The sequence below is a fragment of the Trematomus bernacchii genome, unplaced genomic scaffold, assembly GCF_902827165.1.
Source record: "Trematomus bernacchii unplaced genomic scaffold, fTreBer1.1, whole genome shotgun sequence".
Classification (NCBI taxonomy): domain Eukaryota; kingdom Metazoa; phylum Chordata; class Actinopteri; order Perciformes; family Nototheniidae; genus Trematomus; species Trematomus bernacchii.
The window spans coordinates 12,127,898-12,154,413 of record NW_022987973.1 but is presented as its reverse complement, the minus strand read 5'-3'; the positions used below and the strand labels follow the sequence as shown (position 1 = coordinate 12,154,413).

The following is a 26,516-nucleotide window of genomic DNA, read 5'->3' as shown; positions in this document are numbered from 1 at the left end:
CAGATTCTGTTTGACTCGGTCTAAGCCTTTCCACTTGATGACCGCACTCTTCCTAAACACTCCGCTGCAACACAGCCACTATGACATAGGCTGTACGTTATTTGTGAAGTGTTTAACAAAGTACAAATAGAACATTTAGGTGAGCTTTTCAAACTGTATCAAACTTCCCCCTTTGGCTCCTGTTCAGTATTTCAAAAGTAAACTTCGAAACTGTTTAAACACAACATGATCCTGAATTCCTGGGAAAAGCTTTACAGAAGCCAAAGAAGCTAATGTTTTCACAGCCCATGATGATGTTTTTCCTGCGTTGACTGTACTGTACGCTCTGTTTTGCAGATGTCGACGAGTGCAGCAAGAAAAGCGTAGAGTGTGAACACATATGCAACAACACTATGGGCAGTTACCGCTGCTCCTGTCGCCAGGGCTACATGTTGGTAGGACGCCACACGTGTAAAGGTGAGCACATCCTCAAAAACTACCGTGTCAATACTGTCACTGCAGCATCACTTTTTGAATCAGTGTCTTAATAATTGTGAATCCACTAGAAAAAAATAAGGTTTTTCAATTTGAACATTTCTGTGGCTGCAGTCCCATAATCCAGTGGCAGTGTTTTTCTCTCCTGTGACATAATTATCATTTTGTTTCCATAAAGAACACATGGTTTATAAGTAAGGAAAACACATTTCAACCTCACAGACCCTTAGTCACGTTCAGTATTGCAAACTCTTGTTTTGCAAGCAATCTTTAATTAAACCATGATAAAGACACATTGACATTTCTATTTAATTGCCTTTAAAATCTTTGATGGACATAGATTTGGTGAGTGCTGTAACAAGTGTCTCATTTATTTACTTTAAAGACAGTATTACTCTGACAAACAGTTTGAACCAAATGAATCTGTTGACCTAATTTTAAAGCTGCTTTGGGTTCATTAATGAGGTCATTTTGATTCAAATAGCTCAAGGGAAACTTTGCCAATTTTGCTCCGGCTATGTATTGTTACGGTCTGTGTACAAACTTGCAAAATAAACGGCATGTTTCTCAGCATCAGCAGCAGGGATCACCGGGCGCAGGAAACACAAAGAGGAGCCAAATATCTTTCAATCACACACACCACCCACATTCCAACGCTATAAAGCCGTTTGACAAATCAAATCGAGAATTTACCAGCAATTTCTTTTATGGCTGATTCTAATTTCCAACTCCTTAAATGAATTCAGTTTAGTCTGACAAATGTGGTTCCTTACACTAATGAGCGAATGCACAACAAACAACCGTTTAGTGTTTCTGGTTCTGATTCCCAGAAGACTCCAACCCCTCCAGCTGACATTTATTTTGTCTTCTTTCAGATGTGGATGAGTGCGAGGACCCAGGTGTGTGTGGAACCGCACGATGTGAGAATAAGGAGGGCAGCTATGATTGCTTGTGTGATACCGGATACGTCTACGACAACGAAACCAAAAGCTGTGTTGGTAAGTGTGTATACAAACAAACAAACATAGTTTCATGAGAACTGACCGAGGAGCAGCTCCAGCCGCAGCAGGACTTGATGCAGCTGTGTTGAGGGGTCAGGAAAGGAATGCAAAGATATTTGGAGAAATTCTGTTTAACTAGGTAACAGGTCATGTTCTCTATGCCTTAGAAAACCGTTTTTTTCACAGGAAAATACACACAGTGACCCTATTCACATATGTCTGGTACACAGACCTTTGAAAGTACCTTTTTTTTCAATTTCAAATGCGGTTAGGTCAGAAATGAATGAGGTAATATAAAGGGCAGGAATCAGAATGAACTAACACATTAGATATGCTATAGGTGTTTTTCACTTTTGACAGTCAGCTTAAACTCACCAAGTCTTGCTTTATATGCATTGAGCAACATTAGCAATCCTCATCTTCAAGTAACCTTTAGTAAATGTGATTTTAAGAGCCCACCATGTACAAATATGATATTGTACAGTATGTCAAACAAGTTTAATCTCACCTTGTCCCCCTACATTTGCAGCAAAAGTCTCACTGCTCGCAATACATTATAATACTCAAGAATCTAAGAATATCCAAAACAAAAGCCATACTGTCTGTTATTTGATAAGATAACATTCTAAGATAAATAACTACAACATTATGTATTTTGGTAAAACATTGAATAAGAATTCACTGTTTGCTCGGCAGTGGAACCAGACTTTTTATAACCTCTGCGTCCCTCCTCTGAGAATTAATGTTTTTTTAGCTAGCTCTCTCATGGCCATGTATGGTTGTACATGAAGCGGGGAGATACCACCCAGTCACCTTCAAACACCACTCGACTCAAGTGTTGTTTGCATTCCCTGATATGTTGACAGGAAAGAGATGTTTTTTTAACGCTCAATGATAACATCATGAACTCTCTGTCTTTGTAGCCCTTTATACCTCACATGTCTTTTTATCTCTTCCTAAACTCCTTCAACCTGCTCTGTCCCCGTCAGATGTGGATGAGTGTGAGACGGGTGTGTGTGCAGAGGAGTGTCTGAACACGCCGGGGAGTTTCCGTTGTTTCTGTGATGGACGTCAGGGCATGAAGCTGGGCCAGGACCTCAGGAGCTGTAAGGTGAAACACATGATCTGTGGCCAATATCAACCAGCTATTTCATAGTTCAGTTCAAGCCTATGTTGTTAAATATGAACTATATACTGCATTCCTGATTTGTTAAAGGTCTCCTATCATGCAAAATGCACTTTTTGATGTCTTTTATGCATAAATATGTGTCCCCGGTGTGTAAGGGAACTCACAAATTGTCAGAAAACCAAACCCTCTTTCTTTTCCTCCGTACCCAAATCTAAAAAAACGGGGGTACAACGGAGCTGTTCCAGATTTTCTGCCGATATTACGTAATATCGGAAATGTGGGCTGGCTTCACGGCAGCATTTAGCTGAGTATCTGGGTAGAATTCTCCTGCATAAGGATGCATTTTTTTTAAAGCTACGGACCCAGAATCAGCAGTTCTCTAACAGGGCTGAAATAGAGGGGTATGAGGCATGGCTAGAATGGTTGATCTGTTTGGTATTTTGAACAAAACACTTCATATACATGTTTTCGATATATGTTTATATATCTGAGACCTATAATATGTGCCTAAAAATAGCATAATAGGAGACCTTTAAGTAATTTAAGAGTCCAATGGTTCTCATGGAGTAGCAGCATGCCTTATCCACAGTTTTCTATTTGTGTTTCACAGCCTATAACCCCCTGTATGTCGCCGTCTCTGAAGAGGAACCCTCGCTCGCTCTACCTGGGCCGCATGTTCAGCGGCGTGCCAGTGGTGAGGCTGCGATTCCGTCGCAGGATTCAAACCGGGTAAGAACATGTTACGCTGCTCAACACTGTCAACAGTTGTCTCCTAACAAAACATCAACAGCTCTGCACTCATGCCTTAGTTACAGTAAGTTTAATGACAGATACGGTATTAAAAAGACACTTCCTGTAGCCTGCTGGTAAGTCCTGTTAAGAGTGTTTTAGTTTCACTAAAAGACTAGTCTAAGGAGGTCTTAAACATTTTTCTTCAAGGTTTTGAATAATAATAATTTGCGGGTGAAGTGTTCCTTTTAAGTATTTCTCTGGCATCTCAGAGCTGCCCAATAACCTGGATTAAACTCCAAATCTGTTGCCTAACTTTTTGCATTTTTGTTGATTTATATGCATTAGAAGCTCAAATAATTGAAGATTTGGCCTATAATCAAATACTTTTAGAAGTTTTTGTTGATATTTTGTTTTTATATGGGCATGTTTGTAATAAAGTCAAACACCGGGCTGAACAGTCTCTTGTTTAAGATAAGATGGAACTTTATTTATCCCCTTGGGGAATTTCAGGCGTTAATATTAGCAACAGTGTCAGAATGAAAAACATGATTCACACAGGCTAAAGATAAAATAGAATACAAATTAAAATAATAATACAGCAAAAATAAAGTAACTATTGAAACAAGATATCACAGTAAAAAGTTGTGATAGGGAAAATAGTTCCTGTAAGTTTGTTACAGCTAGAAATAAAGGTCTAATTTTAGCTGGGAAAATGCCGCCCACTTGTTTGCGTGCCAAGTGGATAGCAGATTCAACTAGAGAATGCAATTCCTGAAGAAATTGCTAGTGGGAATGCTTTATGCTGAAAAGCTGACGCTAAACTGCTATGCTGAAATGTAATGTGTAAGAAGAATTTAGATTGAAATGATACATGAACACTGGGGGCTTGAATGTGTGATGAGAGAAGAAAAGAAAGTAAAAAGGCTTGGAAAAGCAGCAGAATATTTGAACTGCAAACTTTTGAACTAACTTGATGGTGAATGATCTGTCGCCATGACAACGGCATTTGATGGCATCCCATAATACGCTTAGATGCGTGGATGGCTGCATCGTTACCAAACCTGTGAAGTTTTGGGCCGTTTGGAGCATTTTCACTGAAGTTATGAGAAAACCGTGTTTCATGGTGAGCATTGTGTTGCCATGGCAACGGCATTTGAAGAAATCTCAAAACTGTCCCGTAGATGTATTCACGGCTGGACTGTTAGCACACATGTGAAGTTTGAGCACTTTTTGAACATTTTCATAGGAGTTATAGCAACATCGTCTTTTATGGCGAGGGATGCGTTACCATGGAAAGGGCATATGATGACACCCCACAATTGGCGTAGAGCTGTTGAGGGCAGGACCATTAACCATTATCGGAAGTCTGCTGCTCTGAGCATGTCAGTTGGAGTTATGACATCATCGTGTTCCATGACACAGGTGTTTATATTTGAGCTAACGACGTGTCCAGAGATCAAAGGTTTCCATGGTGCAGTAATCAGTGAGAGGAGAGCATTTGCATTGTTCTGAATGAGAGATAAACCTCTTACATGTGAACGTTTTGTTGAAGAACCGTAACAGATATCGGTGAAATTTCAAAGCGTGAAGCATGTCAAGGAACTTGAGTATCTGAAGTGTACTTTTTGTGTACTTTCGGGTCAATAATGTGGCCTTTTTGGCAGATTAACTAAAGGTGTGCGGCTGCTGTGGTGGGGGAAAGATGAGGCTGAACTTACAATGGGCTTTAATGTTGAACGTTTTTGTCACTTCATGCCCTCAAGAGGCATTTTGTTTAATTATTTTGCTTAATCTTTTTTAATTTTTCAAGCTACGAGATGTTTTCCTACGTTTCTCATGAAAAATTATGTCTCAGGAATGTAGGGTTTGGGAATTATGGCAGGCAAAATTAAATCTGTCCTCCACTCTAGCTGTGACATCACACACTCTAAAATATGAAGAAGGCCTCTTAACCGAGGTCTGAACAATGTTTAATATCTCTAAAAGTACGAATCAGATTTAAAAGTTGTGTTACACGAATAATGTCAGAAAGATGTGTCACATTTTAAAGTTGGAATGAGGTTTCTGAGTGAAAGTATGAAGGAACAGTTAGCAGTTGAAGTTGCATGAAGATTGTTCAAGTCTGAAGAGTTTCTCCATTGACTTCCATGTTCAAAATGTGATGAATGATGGGATGTATCTCTGGAATTATGAAAGTTATGAATAAGAAAAGTAATAGCCATCGATTCCCGACCGAGCTGAACGTTTTGATGTTTGAACGGAGTTTCTGCGATGTGGAATGTGGGAGAAGAAGAGGTGCAAAATAACCCGGCGGAATAATAAAGAATTTTGTGCGTAGCATAACAAGTAGTTGGAATGCTGTGTCAACATTCCCACTAAATTATTTTGGTCACTCAAAGGTTTTCTTTCCGGTTCGGTCTATTCTCAATTATATTTCTCGTAAAAAAAGATAATTGAAATAAACTCTGCTCCCCACCTTCCAGCTTCTCTGCAGAGTTTGACTTCCGCACCTACGACCCAGAGGGGGTGATCTTCTTTGCCGGGGGTCACCTAAACAGCTCCTGGATCGTGCTTGCAATGCACCATGGGAGGCTGGAGCTGCAGCTGAAGTATGGCACAGTCAGCAGGGTCACCAGCAGCGGGCCCATCGTCAGTGACGGCCAATGGAGAAAGGTTAGACTCTTCATGAACAGTGATATGCTTCTGCTTTAGCTTCATTAGCTGAACGCTTCTTTAAATGTCTTCTTGTTTTCTCTCCAGATCTCGGTGGAGGAGCAGGTGCGCAGTCTGGTGATTAAGATCGACAGGGAGGCCGTCATGAAGATTGCAGTAAACGGTGATCTGTTTACGCTAAAGAAAGGCATGCATGAACTCAACCTCACCGTGGGAGGAGTCCCGTTCAGAGAGGACGGCCTCGTCAATCAGGTGTTTATCTCGATGTGCTTGTGTTTTTTAACTTCCGCAGAAGGAGTTAGGCAATCTGCTCGGTTTGTCTGTCAGCATGATGATGGAAAAACAACTAGCCCAGTTTTCATTAGACTTAATGAAAGAGTGAAGCCAAGAAAGAATCTTTATTTGAAGAAAATCCAAGTTTGAAACATCCATTAGGCCTGACATTGAGATTGAGTTTTGACTGATGTAGTGTTATATACTGACAGATTGTTTTGACTACGTAGGTAAACCCCCGCCTGGACGGCTGTATGAAGGACTGGAAGTGGTTGACGGGTGAAGATACTTCCATACAAGAAACGGTTCGGTCCAACGACAACATGCAGTGTTTCAGCAGCGAGGTTCCTGGAGCGTATTACCCCGGCACCGGCTTCGCTCTCTTCAACATCAGCTATGGTGCAGTGTGTGGATGTGTGGGAGTGTGATGCAGATTTGAGCCTAATGGCAGTTAGTTAATGTTTAATTTGAATTGGGGAGTGTTCGTTGGCTACCGTCATTGTCCTTGAACTGCTGTTCTCCTACTTCCTGTTATCTTCACAACAGAATCCCAGAACCTGAGCGTACAGTTGACCCTGCGTCCGACCTCTGCGATCGGAGTCCTGTTTGCACTCGTTCACCAGGACAGAGTCCCTCTCTCCATCGTGCTGGCCGACTACCACCCCGGCACCGATGAATGGAGAGATGTAAGTGTTTAAAATCTCAACTTGTGTATGTTTGTTGTCTGTGTGTGAGCTATTTACTGACCTGTTGTGTGTTTTCAGTATATGCTGGTGTCACTAGGTGATGTCATCATTGCCAGCTCTCCGGCCCCCCTGTGTGACGGGGACAGTCATGACATCCAGGTGACGCTCTCAGGAAACCAAACCCTGCTGCTGGTCGATGGCAAGGCTGGACGCAGTGAAGACGCTGACATTCCTTTTGACATCCTTTCACAGTCCAGCATCTTTATAGGAGGCCTTCCTGGTGAGGACACGTTCTTCTATAAACACATTTATCAGATTAATGCAGTATGTGGGGATTTATTTCCACAGTATAAAGGAAAAGTATTGTGCAGATGCTACACACTTAAAGTGGAGGGTTCAAAATTGGCAGAGTGAAATATAAAAATAATAGTCGGGCATTTTCTCTTTTTTTTCTGTATGTGAGAATATGGTCTTATAACAAGCACATGCATATGGACATTAGTGTTGGCATGCATTTTACGTCAGTAAATTCTGGTCTAGAACATGTGGCAAGATATTGTTGATATGTTGCACATTTAGATTTCTTAATTGCATAGCCACACAAGCCTTGTTTTATCCAGTTTCCTTGAGCAGATCAATTGAATGATGTAAAGATTAAAAAGTCTTTCACACCGTCTTGTTCAGTTAATAAAAAAACACATAAATCATGACTGGGTGATTATGCATAATTATGGAAATGTATGCGATTTATAAATGGCTCACTTTCTTTTTTTGCACCGTATATGCAAAAAGAGTCGACAGAAAAAGAATCCCCTATGGATCCAAATACTTATATAATTGATAAAAGCGCTACGTGTTGGGGTTGTTGACTCTGATTCAACACACTGACTAATGCTGTTTGCACTCTGGAAAGTAAGATCTCCTACACAGTGCATGTTGTTTTCTGCTGGATGACATGTTGTTGTTGTTGTTTCTCCCTCAGATGTCCCTCTGGTGTCCACGCTGGTGTCGGCGCCCTACAGCGGCTGCATGGAGGTCAGTGTTAACGGACACCCTCTGGACTTGGACCAGGCCCTCCACAAACACAACGACATCCGCTCACACTCCTGCCCCCTGCTGGACTCTCGCCAGTGACCACAGCAACTGATGCATTAGCAGTTCATTGAGGCTATGGGGATTATTTCCAATATATTTATAAAAGCTTTGACCAGTGATGATTTAGATTGGAACACACATAAAAGCTTTGCCAGGTTTCGGGGTTCAGCTAAAGCCTTAGCCCAGGATCACCCTGTCCTGTTACTGTGACGACACTGCTGCCTTCAGGCATCAGTGGGGATTCACAGTATTCTCTAATGACTCCATAAGGAGTTAATAAGCCAATCAGCTATGTCCCCTGTACAATTTCTTGGAATAAATGCTGCACAACATTGCCTCAAATACTGCCCATGCATCACAGCATTGTGAGCCCATTAGAACACACAGGGCCTTATCTAGAGCTATGTCCAATGATTGGTCTGGGGTCAGCACACTACGCCTGGGTCCTGTGCTCAATCAGATATGACGGGACCTCTGTAGACACAGTGACTCCGCTGACAGAGCTGCGGTCGTGTTGCTTTCTTCCATTCTACACAACGACCACGCTCATGTAGAATCTGATGAAATGAAAAAAATGGGGACCAGATCATAAGAGTTTTATCGGCTTCCCTTATTCAAAGGAAATCATTGAACATTGCTCAGATCTCCATGAGTGTTTGGTTCATCATTATTTGAGGGGTTGATCAGGGACTTAATCAATCTTATTTGTTCCTAAGAAGATCAGCCCCCTTTGTGTAGAAAACTTTGCACATTGTTGCAGGTAGCAATGGACTGCGCGTGAAGCCGTTTCCCCCCCCCCCCCACTAAAGCAACACTCCATGTCTGCCTGCAACCTTAAAAATCAACCGTGTGCCTACAAAGAACAACCAACCCAAACTTCGCAGCAGCTTCCCTCCAAATAGGTGAATCATATCACACGGGTGCAGTACTGTAACACACACACAGAGATAATGCTTTGCATTGCAGACACACTATGCATTTCCACCAGTGCATTCTGCAGTACTTCAGTCTTTTAAAGATTTGACTGACACCCTGATTCTCAATAATCCTCAATCACATGATGATAGATTAGTCTCAGAAGCACAGACCGGAAGGTGCCCTCTCCATCCAGAGAGTGAGCACTGCATCGAACGCACCGCAAAGCTACTGAGGGTAAGAAGAGTGCGCTGTAATATACTGAGTATGTAAATAATGTGACTGTACAATGCTTTATAGAAGACAGAAAAACACTACCTTCTGCTCACTGAGGTTTCCTGCACATTTAAGTTGATCCAGTAATCTGAGTCTCTCCACTTCTCTTCACTTCATCTGCTTCCTAAAAACATTTGGATAACAAAGACACAATTCCTATCATGAAAACTGAAGGGGGAGACTCTAAAAGCGATATCCATGGATCAAAGGGTCGTACATCTTTGGGGACTCCATTTTTAATTTGATTTTACAGGTGCTGAGCAAATGAAAACACAATTAAAAGAGAGAATGTCAGGAGCATTGTGACAGAATGCCAAAAGGGCTCCAGTGTTATTTTACTTCGCTCTGTATTGTATCATTTTCTAGATTTCTGATGAATGAATGCCAGAATATAGAGCTTGATGAGTTATTGTATTTTTTATCATGTGTTGTATATTGAACTTGTCTTTAGTTTTCATTTTTCACTTTCACTAACTGCCAGTATGTGTACAATGGTGAGAGGAGTCTGCCTTTTGAGTTTTAACCTCCCTCAACAGTGAAAATGCTATTTAAACAAAAATAAAAGCAGTTGTATGAACATCATAGTAAAATTGTATTTTCAAAAAAAAAAGTGTTTTGTGGTTTTTGAAGAAAAACAGACAATTGAAACACATGTTTTATTTAATGCGAACAAAGGTTTAAACTTTTTATTTGAGGAAGAATTGTTTGATTCACATATATAGTCTCTTTAAGGTGAAGTAATACAATGAAAACACCTGGTTTTGCTATTAAAAGTTGTACTGATGATTCTAAAAATGTGACGGTTAAAATAATTTGTTTGACATTTTGGTAAATACAATTATTCACTTTCTTGCCCAGAGATTAGAATATAAATAAATGTCCTATTTAACTCTCGGAAAGCAGACGAATAATCCTATTTTCTAACACTTCCCTTATATCAGAGATTCCAATTGACTACACATTCATTATGCATCAGTGAATAAATATTTCTTAAAGGTACCTCTTTAATACATTATGTATTTATAGCAGCTACACAATCCCATCCCACAGCAGTTTAACATCATGCATCATCAATAATAAATACATTATACTGACTTTAAAAGTGCACATTACACAATTCACACAAAACATAAATAACAGCAACGTCAGTGTCAACATTTACTCTCCAGTTCAAGAAAGCCCTTTGAATGACTAATACAGTAGTTAAGTGAGACGATACACAATAAGACCTGTAGTCCAATCGACACAAGTTAGCAAGATCAGATCCAAGTGTACGACGATACGATTATTCATATGAAACAGGTTAGCATGGGAGCTCTAGGCTTAAAGAAGTGTGACATTTTGTTTTTATTTGATTTCACCAACTTCCCCAATAAAAGCACATCACCAATTTACAATAACGTTTTTGTAAAGATGAAGCTAACAAGATAAAAAATAAAATTGTTGGTGAGGTTTAAAGGTGTTGTTTGGGTGATTTTCTCCATTATATCCAGACTAACTGTTAGCCACCGTTAGCAGTTTGATTTTGAAGCTAAAGATTCATTTCACCTAGAGATACAAATGTGTACCAATCTTATTACTCTATTCAAGAAAGCAAATTAGATTATTTCCCAAACAGTTCCCTTAAAACACATGAAATATCTTAATGTCTGTATACTCACACTTCATAGCCATACCTCTGTATCTCCTCAGTGCGAACACAGAAACATGTATCAGTACAGAGTGAAGCCCACTGTTTGCTCTCCAAGGTCATCTATGAAATGTCTTGTGCTACTTTCAGTCCGACAAGGTCTAGATATATTTCCTCCAACAGGCCCCAGGTGTTGGGCTGGGGGCTCAGCAGGCGTAAGGTGGGGGTTTTTCAAAGGGGTTGTAGGCGGAGCCGTAGAGGACCGGAGCGTTGGGGGTCAGCATGTAGCCCCCTGGTTCCTGGGTGCCCCCCTGAGGCTGGGGCTGGTTGGGGGTCTGAGAGGGGGGCTGGCTCTGGTTCTCCTCAGACGGGCAGGGGGTGGAGGCATTCCCCCCCTCAGGGACCATCTGAGGAGTGGCAGGGGGCTGATAGCTGCTGTTGTGCTGTGGGAGAGGGGCACACAGGGAGTGGTAGCCTGCATCGCTACAGTGTATGTGGAAGTAGAGCCAAAGATAACCAAATTCATTTGAATGTGAGGTGTGGCTTTTATTCTTTGTGTAGTTTGACACTGAAATATAAGTAATCAATAAATCTGTGGGACTAATTTCAGACAAAATCACCATGATATAAATAAATGAAATTGTATCTGTGGATTTAAGGTGATTGTTTAAATCCACAGCTAATGTATATGTTATTATAGTTTTCTTAAAATAGTTTGCTATCTCTGTTTTTAATTTTTTACTTTTATGTATGCATCACAATACCAAATCGAATTCCTCGTACGTGTCAATCTACCTGGTAATAAACCTGTTTCTGATTCTGAATCTGATATAAAAAAGAAAAGTACTTCTGCCTTTTTTGTCAGAAATGTCATGATAGGAAAAGCAATAATAACATCAACAATGGCTCAGTTGTATTAACACGTCACAGTGAGACTGAGCCAGCATGCACAGAAAACCTTAAACTGAAGCAGCCTATTTGAATTTAATTAAAATCTTTATTATACCTTCTGTAAACAAAAAGGACCTAAAAATTGTTATTTCTGGGCCATTACCTGCATGGGGATTGGATAGTTGGGGTAAGCGGGCAGAGTCTGTCCCGATGGGCAGTAGCCTGCGTAGGTGAGCATGTGCTGCGTGGGGTTGTACAGGATGTGGGGGGGTGGTGCGGGGCTGGGAGCCATCTGAGGAGTGGGCTTCTGCTGCAGGAAACAATAAAAAGGATTTGGATGAGATGAGAAATTATCAAATGAAGCTCAAAGGAAAACGTGAGTGAGTGTGCAACAGTTACTCATGAAATGCACACATTATAAAGGAAGTAATGAACTATGCTTGCTGCTCAATGTTCTGTATGGACATCTATCCTAACACCAGGACCATTAAATACAATAAAATAAGATCAGAGATATCCATGTCTCTGAAACATCATAAACTGCATTTACTGATGAAATTGAACTGAGGGAAGCGGTGAAACTAAGAGATATCTGCACACTTGCCACATATACTCATTGTCCTAAGTGTTTGTTTTTTTAGGTTTTAAGGTTATTTGTATAGTTACGTTTAAATTTGGTGTAAATACTTGTCTTTAATCCTAAATTGTTTCTTAAAAATACTTATTTCTTTATTATCCTTATATATTTCTTTTTTTTTACCTACTTTGCAACTTACTTTTTGAGATTGTTTATGTTCACACCACCAGATACCAAAGCAAATTCCTTGTATGTGTAAATAAACTTGATTCTGATTCTGATTCTGACTTAACACGTAATATTAGTACTTAAAAAAAGAGCCTTGGTAAAGTAACAGATTCAAAAGTTAAACACAAAAGAAAATTAAGATTCCAGTATAAAAAAAATGCTTTTCTCTTGCATTTAGATGTTCTTTCTGATTATTTTCTTTGCCCTTCACTTCAAAGAGTACTATGTTTTTACTCTTTGTCTCTGCTGTAAAGAAGCTCTCTCTCTCCTCTCCTGCTCACCATGTCCTTGTACGCCCCGAGCACGGCGGCGGTGATGATGCCCAGGAACAGGCAGAAGACGTTGAGCACCACGGCGGTCCAGAGCAGGCGCTGCAGGTGGATCACGTCCCAGCAGCTGTTGACCCCCGTGAACTCGTAGTACTGGTTGTGGAACTCCGTGCTGCAAGAGGCAGAGAGCAGGACTCAGATCTTAACGTGGTAAGGATGTTGTTCTTGTTATAGATCATTAAGCAGGTGTTCTTAATATGCAGAGGGGATTGTCACAGGAGAATTTGTTTTGCCCTATGAGAATTCCTCGCAATGTCCATGGCGTGTTCCCATTTATTTTAAACTCCCAGAGACTGTAAGTGCATCCAGCATTGAAATCTAGGATGTGGTTTTAACTGCTCTCTACTGTATTATCACAATATTATTATAACATTACAGTTGGAAGAAATAGTCAAACATGTTCACTGTGGAGGACACCCTGAATAGTAAGAGTCAAGAGTCAGTTTGTACACACACACACACACACACACACACACACACACACACACACACACACACACACACACACACACACACACACACACACACACACACACACACACACACACACACACACACACACACACACACACACACACACACACACACACACACACACACACACACACACACACACACACACACACAGCAGGTGTGTCTCACCTGGCACAGTTGTACAGGTAGCAACAGTAGCATGTGTTGCTCCTCAGCTTCAGTTTACACGCTTTGTTAAAGGAACGACACGTCACCTGCAGCGTCAGAGGATTTATGAGTTAATCATTTTTTAGAAACCTTTTTATTCAATGTATGATTACAATTATTTCCAGAACTTTGAATAGCTTTTTATTTGATACGTCTCATTTCAGTGCAGTGACCTTATGAGACCACTAGATGCCACTAGACACTTGGTGAATGTTTTTGGTGGGCACCAAAAGGCTGCAGAATATAGTCGGCTTAAAATGCATTTCAAGCATCTTTTACACATTATTTTTAGAAGAAGATATAAGTAAATAATGAGGAGAACACACAGTAGGTGAGGTGAGGTTAGGTACTCAGATTGTTAATTGGGAGATAATGGTATGTTTTTAAAAACCAGACAATGGCAGGTGATGCATTTAGTGTGTGTGTACAGTGTATAAATCACCTCAGTGTAGTAGTTGTCGTAGGCGTAAGCCGCTTCGCTGGCGTAAAAGTCACACATGTCCTCCTGCAAGGGTCTTGTGTCCTGTGTGTGGAAAATACAAAAACATTAGAAGCACATATCATCAGTAGAAACACACTGTGACTTAAATGTTTTTTCTGTACTTTTTTAGAGTACATCTCCCAAGTTTAAAGGCTTCCATGATGCACATTTAGCCAGAACCCTGGTTTGTGTTACTCTGTCCGTCCTCGTGTAGTTTCTGTGTGACTGCAGCAGTGAGAGTTTACAACATGTGTCAGAGCCCTCAGCTGCACTCCCCCACAGACCCTACAGCATTACACCTCACTGGCTTTATATAATGTGAACAGTAATATAATCTTTTTTCATTGTCCAAAGCTTGAAGGTGCAATAAATATGACTTTTACTGTCCCACAAGCACAAAATAAAAATATCTGCAGTGGGTTTGATAGCACTGTTGATCAATATCAGTGACTGTGCCAGCTTTTTTAATTCTCTGGTCCACAGTCGTTAAGATGCTCAATAAAGTTCAGGGTGATGGGACAAACTGAGGGGTTCAGAGAGAAATCTAAGATGGAGCTTTTTGACCTCTGCATTTTCTGCTCATTCCCATAAAATGTCAACATTTCGAACACATTCATTTAGTCTGGGAGTTATTTAAGATCTAGTCAGTTTGAAATGGTCTCCTGACTGATGGCATTGGGGAAACAAATTATGTTGAAGTGATATATCAAATGTTCTGGAGTAATTACAACTCCCTCATATGAAAAGAAAGAACTAAATGCTGGCATTATGTAACACATTTGCAGTGGGACAAATGAGACGATGAGAATGAAAGTTGTTTTACTTAAAGTTCCCCAATTATACTGTTTTTCATCAATATATTATAGTTCCCAGTTAACACATGTATCTGAAGTGTTTGGCTCAAAATACCAATTAGATCATGCATTGTAGCATCTCATCTGTTTCCGAGCTGTTTCAAAAGTGCTGATTCTCTGTCTGTTACTTTAGATGAAAATAAGGAGCCACTCCCCACGCCCCTCTGAGAGATATTAAAAAACACACAATGGTGCTCTAGGAGGAGATTCAGGTGATAAGGTGTGGGGGGGGGGGGGGGGGTTACCTTGGTTGGTTATTGGCTAATGGTTACACAACCCAAAAGATCGTTATGACATCACAAAGTGGCCAAAATCTGATCAGCTAATTTTCAGACAGGTTTTTATATAAATGGATAAGGACAGAAAGAGAGTGAATCCTTTTTCCTGAAACTTTCAGAATCTCTTTACACAGAGGGGACACATGTTTATCTATAAAAGACATGAAAAAGTGGATTTTGCAGAATAGGTGACCTTTAATTCAGGAGTTCTGTGGGGAAATGTGGGTAACTTTTGGATACATACAATCAGCCCTGTTCTGCTGAATGTTTCCGTGGCAACTGTCTGACTAACCCTGAGGTCAGTGTGGTGTCGTGTTGGTAAGATCTCTCTGATGTGTCTGCAAACCTCCTGATCTCACTGATGTGTGTGTGTGCCGGCTTCAGCATGTGTTTCTGCAGGCTTCTCTCTGTTCTTCTTGATGTGTGGATTTGGCATGTATTTGTTGTATTTCTTTATTTTCAGTTTAGGCGGGTAAATTCCTCTATTACTTACAATGAACTCTGACGCGATGATCCCGTCCACAATGGCACAGAAGAAAGAGGCGACAACTCCGATACTGATGAATATGATCGCTGCCACCAGCTATAAGATATGAAGAGGGGAGAATCAGGAGAAGTTATTTTGGAACAAAGATGGAGAGCTCAAGTGAGTTTCATCAGAGTCAGTACAGTACATTTTGGTTGTGTTGAATATACAACAATATGGAATTGAAGGAAACATTTACCGATTTCAAAATAAAAGAATGAGCATATTGAGCAAACATTATCAATAGGTAAATATGAAAATAAGATGGGAATCAAGTTGCAAACAACAAACCTCTATCATTTATACAAATGTCTATGTACTTTACTCTTCAACAATAACCGTACATGTAGATTTCACAGAGATCAGGGGTGAAAATAGAGTGAATAATAAAAAAAGATATAAATAATCCTCAAAAGTAATTGCTGCATGTAGAACTTTTTCTTATCACAGTTTATTTTCATTTTCTTGAGTGTTCTGTCCTTATGAATTCTGATTTATTAATACATGTGCTAGAAATGTTATTTTATAAAAGTAAAGTACACACACACACACACACACACACACACACACACACACACACACACACACACACACACACACACACACACACACACACACACACACACACACACACACACACACACACACACACACACACACACACACACACACACACACTTTCCGCATGTGTGTCCTGATTGGTCGTCTGCAGCGTCTGGGCTTTAGGACGATAAAAGAAATGTACGGCTTCTTGCTCTGCCAAAGTAGAGGTGCTTTGTGGGTAATTTATGAGCACAGAGGCGACGTACAGGACAGAGAGACGGCCTTTTGTACCAGCAAGGTCAATTTAATTCTCCCAATCTGATACACACACACACACACACACACACACACACACACACACACACACACACACACACACACACACACACACACACACACACCACACACACACACACACACACACACACACACACACACACACACACACACACACACACACACACACACACACACACACATCTGTAAATTAGGCCCAACAATCTGAACAGCCTCAAATCTGTGACACACACCTGTGATTCCATGTAGCTATTACTGTAAGAAAGAGCACTTCTAATTTAGTACACACACACACACACACACACACACACACACACACACACACAGCTGGCTGATCACAGATGCCTGATCATGAACTTTATCACTGAGCATTGTCTGATGTCTGTTCAATCGCTCCTGCAGGACGAAGCCTGCTGTACTCAGGCAGGAGATTAAACACACTCTTTCTTTCATTTTGTCTGTCTAACGAGATACAGCATTTTCTCCCCAAATTGAGTTTAGTTTGTTTTATAATATACAGTATATCTAACAATCCTACAATGATATGTCTGTGGGCATTTCTTGAATTGATACCATTTAAAATCTTCAGTTATTCTGAAAGATTAAATACAAATCCTTTTCATCCAGAAGACATTTTCCAGTGGGATTAATTTGAACCATTAAACAGCTGATGATCTTCTTTAATATGAAATGATAATTTGTGAGAATCAGATGATTAACCTGAATTCTCCAACATGCTCTTAATCGTCTCAAGTGTAAAAGCTCACTGTAGAAGGCGTGGAACGGATTTGGAAAAAGGTAATATTAAAAATGAATTTCCCTGAACAAAGTGAAATAAGAGCTGGGTTGAGGAAATAAGCTTTTCTCAGGGTGGGTTTTATCTGCCTCTGGCCCAGACTCTCCACTTCATTAGCGGTTTAAATGACTCTGCTTTTATGGGCTGCAAGCGGGAGATGAGGCCAGCAGCAGAGACAATAGAGCCTGACAACTGCATTACTTCACATTACCTTAGCACCAGCTGCCAGCCCATAAAACACCTCGACACACACTCTGCCGTCCAAACCTGAATCTCCCCTGACACAACTGAGGCAGGGAGAAGAATCAGAAGCTGTGAAAGATTAACACTCACAGCCACACTGTAGATGGTTGTCTCTCTCAGGAGTCTTTAAGTGAGGAAATATTCAGAGGGAAGTGGTCATGTGAAGTACATTTACTCAAGTACTGAAACATTGGCTCAGCTGGGAGGTATTATTTGATCATTTAGTGCTACTGCTACTTTGTGATACTTAGTATTTTGCTGTTAGAATTTCTGTGATTTTAGATCAGTAGAATTTTCAATGGTACTTTTACTCGTCCTGAATCATTTTTACTTCAAAGTGTTGATAGTTTAATAACTGAAGTTCATGTAGGAGCAGCAGAAACACGTTTAACCTGATTTTAGCATCGTGCATATTTTGGATTTGCGTTCTTTATTGCAACTTCTGCAACTTCCCTCAGGATGAATACAGTGTTATTTTAACACTAATATATGAATACACATTTGAAGTGAATATTGCAACATTGTTAGCAAACAGTTGCTTTTTTACAAATTCAGAAGTAATAAAGCAACATTAGCAATTCATTCGATTTGTGTGTGTGTCCACCTGATGAACGTCAGTCCAACTATTTTTTTAACTCCGTTTTTTGGTCCTTGTAAACTCCCAATGGAAATGTCTCACTCTTTAGTTACTAAATGTTCCACTATGTTCAGTAACGGTGTCTGTCTGCTGCTTGGTGCTGAGAAGTAATAGTGCATTTCAGAACAGTTTTGTCATTTGTTTATCACCAATGCTGAAAACAAAGCTATAAGAGCTGTGAGAGTGAACCAAAACAGTAACATTAGTGTGGGAGAGACAGAGAAATAATGAGCTGAGATCTGTTAATAATCTTCTTAAGTGTTAAGATGCAGATTCAGGTGATTTAATTGAAGCGTTGTTATAAAAATGTCCAGTGTAACCACTTTAAGAACAGAAAAACAGAGGGAAATATCAATAGAAGACAAAGATGTTTTAGTTATAGAGAAGGAGATCCATCAGTGATGAAGAGGCGAGAGGAGTTTTATGGCTTCAGTTAAGATATCTATCAGGTAATGTCGCTGACCGCTGCAAGGTCTCCTTCCCTGTTCAGTGGTCCAGTGACCAATCACACCTCAGCTGGACACAACGGTAATAAGAAACTAGTTGGGTAAAATACGGCTCTTCAAAGGTTCACCGTTCTGCTCCCTGAAGGTGACCAAGAGGACGGCAGAACGCGAGCTACATGGAGCATTTAGTCATAAATTAATCTCTCAGTGTTTTAGGAGCAGCCGAAAGGAGGAGAGTTTACAGACAGGATCTCCAGCATCCTTTCATGTTGGAGGACAACACGAGACAAAATGACAAATGTCAGTGGAGCACATGTTTAACCTGCAACACACCTCACCTTCATCAAGAGGACGGGTCTTTTGGAATATTTGTGATTAGAGCACAATGTCACATTACATTAAAATCTAAAGAGACAAAGTTTCCCACTAAGCAAAGAATCCCAACTACCCTATGGTTAAATATTCATTTGTGGAACAATACAGGTGATATATGTCTTTATTTTTTATTTTCTCACTGTCTACCATATTTTATTACCCCATGACTGCATCTTTAGCTTAGTTTTGACCACAAACCACACATTTTGTCTGTTTATGCCAATTATTTCAAGGTAACTTAAACCACTAACAAGCAGATCCAGTAAAAAAGAAATGGCACAGGCGTTATTTGACGATAGTACTATTTTGTAGGTTTTTCTTTGTTTTATTATCATTTTAATATATATTTTAATTGTTGTTTAGTTTTGCTGTGCACTAGTTTATCCTTTAGACTGTATCAAAGGTGCTTAACAAATATATATTAAGCTATTGTAGTCCACTTCCACAGAAGGCAGAGATTTAAAGTTGTTCATTCTTGTAATCTCTGGCTGCAGTATTTCAAGTTGTCACTCCTCTGTGTGTTTACAGTTTAAACAACATCAAACCCTCCATCTGCCGCTTTGTGACATCAGGGGAGAGAAGGCCTGTGAGATGCAGGAAGTAAAAGAAGAGCTCTCAGATGTCGGGGCATTAATGTCAGTGTGGTTGGTTCTTCTTTAATGAGCAGCCTCGCTCTGCCAGCCGGCGCTCGTGTTTCAGCGCTGAGCCTCGGACACAGGATGGGAAGAAGACACCTGTGTGAGAGGGACATTGTGCCACATGTGCCTCATAAGAGACACCGTAGACCGGGGCTGGTGTGGCAACGATCTCACCATTAAAGTTTAAAGCACAGATCTGGGAGCTATGCCGGAGAGGCAGACAGAGACAGCTGGTAGTAAATGTCTTCCCCTCTCACATTTACAGCCACAGCTCACAATGCAACTGAACAACAGCAAGAAGGAGTGAGAGCCTGCAGAACATATTCCTAAACATAACAACATAACCTGTCATTATGATGCTTTATTTTGAACTAGACTCTGCCTCTCCACATGTGTAAACAGCTATAAGGAGTGTATCTGTTCAGGAGTAGATTCAGTACACTGTAGCGTAACGTAAGACAAGGACACCCTGCACGCCACATGAAAAATTCACAACTCACGCTGATATACCAGTCATGGTGATGGGTTTACACCTCTATCATGCCAAGACGATATTTCTCTTTCTCTGTGTTGTTATAAGCATGAAAAGTGTCTTTAAAATGGCTCAAAAATGTCTGTAAGGAAATTATTGAGAAGAAGGTTCAGATTGCTTTCATTTTGTTTTGCTTTAATACATTGAGCAGTGCCCAGAAGTGACATGCTCAATAATTTAGTGGGAATGCTGTTAACAGCATTCCAACTATCTGTTATGCTACGGACAAAAAGTTTATTATTATTCCGCCGGCTTATTTTGGCCCTCTTCTCCTCCCACATTCCACATCGCAGAAACTCCGTTCAAACATCAAAACGTTCAGGTCGGTCGGGAATCGATGGCTATTACTTTTATCATTCATAACTTTCATAATTCCAGAGATACATCCCATAATACATCACATTTTTAACCATTGAAGTCAATGGACAAATTCTTCAGACTTCAACAAATCTTCATGCGACTTCATCTGCTAACTGTTCATTCATACTTTCACTCAGAAACCTCATTCCAAGTTTAAAATGTTACACATCTTTCTGACATTATTCGTGTAACACAACTTTTAAATCTGATTCTTACTTTTAGAGATATTAAACATTATTCAGACCTTGGTAAAGAGGCTTTCTTCAGATTTTAACATTAACTAGAGTGCGTGATGTCACAGCTAGAGTGGAGGAAACCTTGAAATTTGCATTCATATTTTTTTAAACTGCCATAATTCCCAAACCCTACATTCCTGAGACATATTTCATGACAAACGTAGGAAAACATCTCGTAGCTTGAAAAATGACAAATAATTAAGCAAAAATAATTACACAAAATGCCTCTTGAGGGCACGAAGTGACAAAAACTTTCAACATGCCTCCATTAAAGCCCATTGTAATTTCAGGCTAATATTTCCTCACGGTAGCAGCCGCACACCTTTAGTTAAACTGCCAAAAAGGCCACATTATTAACCCGAAAGTACACAAAAATTACAGTTCAGATACTCAACTTCCTTGACATGCTTCACGTTTTGAAATTTCATAGATATCTGTTACGGTTCTTCGACAAAACGTTCACATGTAAGAGGTTTATCTCTCATTCAGAACAATGGAAACCTTTGATCTCTGCACACCTCTTTAGCTCAAATATAAACACCTGTGTCATGGAACACGATGATGTCATAACACACAGGTGTTCGTGTTTGAGCTAACGACGTGGTCACTGGAGTTTAACAGACTGTCTGAGCCTATTCTTTTCTGTCTGATGGAGACTTCATACTGACTTCAACATGTTCCACCTATTTTATACATTATTGGTGACACACAGCTGTCGTCGTTAGCTCAAATATAAACACCTGTGTCATGGAACACGATGATGTCATAACTCCAACTGACATGCTCAGAGCAGCAGACTTCAGATAATGTTTAATGGTCCTGCCCTCAACAGCTCTACGTCAATTATGGGGTGTCATCATATGCCGTTTCCATGGAAACGCATCCCTCGTCATAAAAGACGATGTCGCTTTACATTAACTCCTATGAAAATGTTCAAAAAGTGCTCAAACTTCACATGTGTGCTAACAGTCCAGCCGTGAAAAAAATCTACAGGACGGTTTTGAGATTTCTTCAAATGCCGTTGCCATGGCAACACAATGCTCGCCATGAAACACGGTTTTCTCATAACTTCAGTGAAAATGCTCCAAACGGCCCAAAACTTCACAGGTTTGGTAACGATGCAGCCATCCACACATCTAAGTGTATTATGGGGTGTCATCAAATGCCGTTGCCATGGCGACAGATCACTCGCCATGAAACACGATGTCGCTGTAAGTCCAATGGACACGGTCTGATCGTCCCCCAATCTTCACTTGTATATCACCGGTCCATGCCTCAACAGCTCTACGCCAAATCTGAGATCTCACCATATGCCGTTTCCATGGAAACACATCCCTCGCCATAAAAGATGATGTGGCTATAACTCCTATGAAAATGTTCAAAAAGTGCTCAAACTTCACATGTGTGCTAACAGTCCAGCCGTGAAGACATCTACGGGACAGTTTTGAGATTTCTTCAAATGCCGTTGCCATGGCAACACAATGCTCACCATGAAACACGGTTTTCTCATAACTCCAGTGAAAATGCTCCAAACGGCCCAAAACTTCACAGGTTTGGTAACGATGCAGCCATCAACATATCTAAGCGTATTATGGGATGTCATCAAATGCCGTTGGCATGGCGACAGATCATTCACCATCAAGTTAGTTCAAAAGTTTGCAGTTCAAATATTCTGCTGCTTTTCCAAGCCTTTTTACTTTCTTTTCTTCTCTCATCACACATTCAAGCCCCCAGTGTTCATGTATCATTTCAATCTAAATTCTTCACTTTCTTCTTACACATTACATTTCAGCATAGCAGTTTAGTGTCAGATTTTCAGCACATTCCCACTAGCAATTTCTTCAGGAATTGCATTCTCTAGTTGTTTCTGATGTTCAAGGTTTCATCAGTCTTTAGTAATAACATAAACTGATACAAAAATATATAGGATCTAATGTTTAATATTTCTAGACTTCATATATTCCAATTGCCCAGCTTAGTCCCCCTTACTGATGCTACATTTCCATTCTCCTCTCCAATAATAACAGCAACAGATTGACATAGTTACTTATTATTAAATCCTTTCTTAAATATCAGCCCTTGATTATAAACGTAGGTAGACGCATTTTTAGAAAGTGATGAAAACTGTTGCTAGATGGATTTACTCAATGTGGCTAGTTATTTAATTCAGATAACACTGGCTAAAATATAGAATGTGGCTGTCTTGTTAATTCTTCAAACAAGAATCTAGGCTGAAGTTAAAACTATTATAAGATTGATGGGGTAAAAGGTTCTTATTTCATCTTCGCTTACAAGCGCAGACACAGAAGAGTTAAGATGAATGCCTAATGCTTTGTATTCTGTGTATTCAAGTTGGCAAAAAGAGCTTTTATGGAAAGCACTAATCCAAAGAAATTGTCTTCTTAAAAGTTTGGTTAGAGTTACTAGTCCTACTGTTAGTGTAGTCTAAAGTGTAAACTAGATAAAAACTATTGGAGCAGAATAGAGCCGCTAATGTTATCTTTCACTTGGAATACTTTAAGGTCAACGAAATAGTGAAGAATCAATCCCCATCCTCAAAGTCATGTTCATGTTGAAACAACATTTAGTAAGATATACTGGGGGGGAAAATGGAAAAAATAAACTACAACCGTTGTGAGGGGGGTTATGAGTTAATACGGTTGAATAAACCTCTTTTTAGGACAGTGGGGACTTGTAATGACTCATTGATAGACATCTTCCTGAGTCTCGTGTTAGCTTTGTTGCACCTTTTAGGGCGGGACTAAGTAAACCTTACACATTCTCATTAGAAGATTAATTTACCTGATACATTTCCATCAAAGCTCCTCTTAAAGTATTCCATAAAATCCTAGTAAAAACTACATTATTTCCTGGAACTTTAACTGAATCTTTGGTTTCTTTTTCTTTTTCCCTCCCTTATTTCTTAACAAACATTTAAAGTAATGTGTAGTATATGATGAATGCTAATTGTTATTGTAAAATGAAAAATTAATTATTCCTACAGAGGATCAAATGAGACATGAATCATCAAGAAACTCCCATATTGCACTGTAGTCTCAACTAATTTCATCAACTTGGAAACGTTTTAACATAAAAAGATGTGTACCACATAATAATTCAGAGTTGGTAAACAAGGACTGGCAATCTGCTAAAGTTTCTGTGTCACTGGTGTCCACTTCAGCCCTTGATGCTGGGTTTCATGTCCTGCGAATGTGATACTGACTATACTTTAATGACCGAGGAACAGTTCCAGATACTGGTTGCCGCTGGCTTTTAAGACGCATTTTCATTTGTCGACCTCTTGACTATTGCCAGTTGGAAGTCTGTTTATGCAGATTTTTATTTTATTTTTTAATTCGGTTTTAGTTGTGTAGGTAGAGTCTGAACTCTCAAACTGTGTTCTGGTTTTGTTTGTTTAGCACAAGTTGGAAAATGTAAGATTTTGAAAGAGTCAATAATATTTGGTCGTTGTTTAACCTATACAGTGTGTGTCTACTCTGTGTCCCTGAAATAAAGCAGCCCTGTCAGGACCGACCAATACTAATACAATCTTCCCTCTTGTCATAGAAGTCCAGAGCCAATCACATCCACTTCCCCCGTCCACAAATCCAGTCACATCCTCTGACCCGGGCACAAGGAGCAAGAACACATTACTGCCGCCATCGAGTAATCGGATTTGCTTCTTGCTCATAATAGAGCAATTTCCCGTAAAACAATTTAGTGAATTCACAAAGTCTGTAACATTATCCATCATTTATTGTGTATATATGTCCTGTCTTCCAGGAACAACGCCTAATTTTTAGAAGATGAATATCATGAAGCAAATAATCATAACAAATGATTATTCTTTCGAAGCTGCCAGCTGTCTTTAAAGGAAATAGAAATGTTCCAAGAGTTGCTAATAAATATATTACTAACCGTGTATGGAACAATTAGGCCTTTTCTGAAGTCTGAAATACACATTGCATGAAGTTAACGGTTCTAAGACCATAATTGTGTCAAATAGATGCAATGACTGTTATCCTAATTATAATTTAATTAAATTTGTTGCAAAAGCGACATTACAGACAGAGGAACAGACTCACCATAGGTCGGCGGTTTTCAACCAGGTGAATGCCAACAATGCCCAAAAACGCTCCAAAACTCAGCTGGAGACACAAAGAGAGAGGGACATGTACATGATTAAAAAGACAACGCAGCCCCTAACATAAAGCAACAAACTTAAGATGACATTATCTGTTCATTTAGAAATATCACATTTGAGACATGAATGGCATTTCGTGTGTGTGTGTGTGTGTGTGTGTGTGTGTGTGTGTGTGTGTGTGTGTGTGTGTGTGTGTGTGTGTGTGTGTGTGTGTGTGTGTGTGTGTGTTTAGGTTGATGTCACTCATTCATTTTTTTGTTATGATTGTAATGTTTTGTTATTGTTTTTATAAGGAAGGGTCTAGGAAAGTAAGGTAGGGGGAGGGGGAGCGAGGTTTGTTCTTGTCATTTGAAAAACAATAAACAATGTTTACAGAAAGGACAGCACATCGTCTCCAAATCATGCTGTTTTCATTGAGATATGAGATATTGTGAAGTTGAAGAGACTCACGGTGATGCCGGAGTAATATCCAGCCACAGGCACGTTGTCGGTGCGCGTGGCAGAGACCAGACCCACTGTCAGCACCACCAGAGCCAGAGCCAGCAGAGACACCGTCACCCAGAGCGCCGTCTTCCTCCGACGCAGGTAGTGGACTGGGGATGGACCACAGGAGGACATCTTTACTCTTATTAGATACAGATGACCTCTCTAAATTACATGCCTTTCTCAACCTAATTCTGATCATAACATGCAAACCTCCTTTTGCCCAAGACAACATGCACATATTGAAGTGATCTTTTTCAGGTCTTTGTTCAAAATCTTATTTAAGTCATTTTCTTAAAATATATACTCATAGGGTCAGAAGTAAAAGTACTCGTAGCTGGCTGTGTTGAAGCTGTTTTATATGCTATTGTGTGGTCTGAATCACATCATATTTAATGTTCTTATTATTGTTGTTTTTTTAAGCACCCACCAATAATCTATTATATGTGCAGGAACTATGTGGTCATCAGTGGTAGAAATACTTAACAAAAAACAACAACATGGGTTACATATATTCAATTTTCTCCATCTGTACTCTATTAAATGTAAAAGTCCTGAATTCAAAATGGTACAAAAGTAGGCCATTATTAGCTAAGTATATACTTAAACTATTAAAGGTAAAAGTAAAGATTATGCAGAATGGTTCCTTTCAGAGTTTATTATTGTTATATCATGTGAAATATAACATGTCAGAGCATCATAATGTTGTATTCTGTCAACATGGAAACAATTTGAGATACTATGTTTACTACAGAAAAGCATTAATACTGCACCATTTACTATATTACAAATAGAATGTAAAAAGAAAGAAGCAACAATGATTGTCAAATAATTGAACACAACTAATGAGCCAATTAAATGTATTCAAGGCCTGTTTCATTGTTTTCTAGACATATAGCAAACATATGCCTTGTATAACAGAACATAAATAGTGTGACACAAGATGAAACTGTAACTGAGGTTCAGGTTAGAAGATTAAACCCGACATGTTTGTACCTGCTGGATCCGGTATTTCTGTTGTCTGCTGAGCTGTCTGCGGGGGTTCAGGTTGCTGCAT

The 26,516-nt window shown here is 39.8% G+C and overlaps 2 protein-coding genes across 2 annotated transcripts in view; one reads left to right on the top strand and one right to left on the bottom strand.

Annotated features, from left to right (window-relative positions):
- The window catches only part of gas6 (growth arrest-specific 6), a 16,046-nt gene extending 6,182 nt beyond the window's left edge, over positions 1 to 9,864 (top strand). The window contains exons 6-15 of the mRNA XM_034116590.1: positions 337 to 456; positions 1,350 to 1,472; positions 2,465 to 2,586; positions 3,215 to 3,333; positions 5,820 to 6,009; positions 6,097 to 6,261; positions 6,513 to 6,681; positions 6,829 to 6,968; positions 7,047 to 7,248; positions 7,951 to 9,864. Coding sequence (XP_033972481.1) covers positions 337 to 456; positions 1,350 to 1,472; positions 2,465 to 2,586; positions 3,215 to 3,333; positions 5,820 to 6,009; positions 6,097 to 6,261; positions 6,513 to 6,681; positions 6,829 to 6,968; positions 7,047 to 7,248; positions 7,951 to 8,102 — 1,502 coding nt within the window. The 3' untranslated portion in view covers positions 8,103 to 9,864. The remainder of the gene's footprint in view (positions 1 to 336; positions 457 to 1,349; positions 1,473 to 2,464; positions 2,587 to 3,214; positions 3,334 to 5,819; positions 6,010 to 6,096; positions 6,262 to 6,512; positions 6,682 to 6,828; positions 6,969 to 7,046; positions 7,249 to 7,950) is intronic.
- Positions 9,706 to 26,516, bottom strand: LOC117471512 (transmembrane protein 255B). The gene is made up of 9 exons (XM_034116591.1): positions 26,456 to 26,516; positions 25,427 to 25,569; positions 24,918 to 24,980; positions 15,697 to 15,786; positions 14,033 to 14,113; positions 13,552 to 13,637; positions 12,862 to 13,021; positions 11,939 to 12,085; positions 9,706 to 11,327 (listed from the first exon to the last, which is right to left on the bottom strand). Exons 1-9 carry the CDS (start codon positions 26,514 to 26,516, stop codon positions 11,091 to 11,093), a joined length of 1,068 nt encoding a protein of 355 aa, XP_033972482.1. The 3' UTR covers positions 9,706 to 11,090.

Bases quoted from the DNA above. Each gene is read 5' to 3' on its own strand.
- LOC117471512 (XM_034116591.1), bottom strand. From the start codon at position 26,516: ATGCAGCAACCTGAACCCCCGCAGACAGCTCAGCAGACAACAGAAATA. The intron at 25,570-26,455 runs GTACAAACATGT...GTCCATCCCCAG, and splicing joins AGAAATACCGGATCCAGCAG to TCCACTACCTGCGTCGGAGG. The intron at 15,787-24,917 runs GTGAGTCTGTTC...CATATCTTATAG, and splicing joins TTGAAAACCGCCGACCTATG to CTGGTGGCAGCGATCATATT.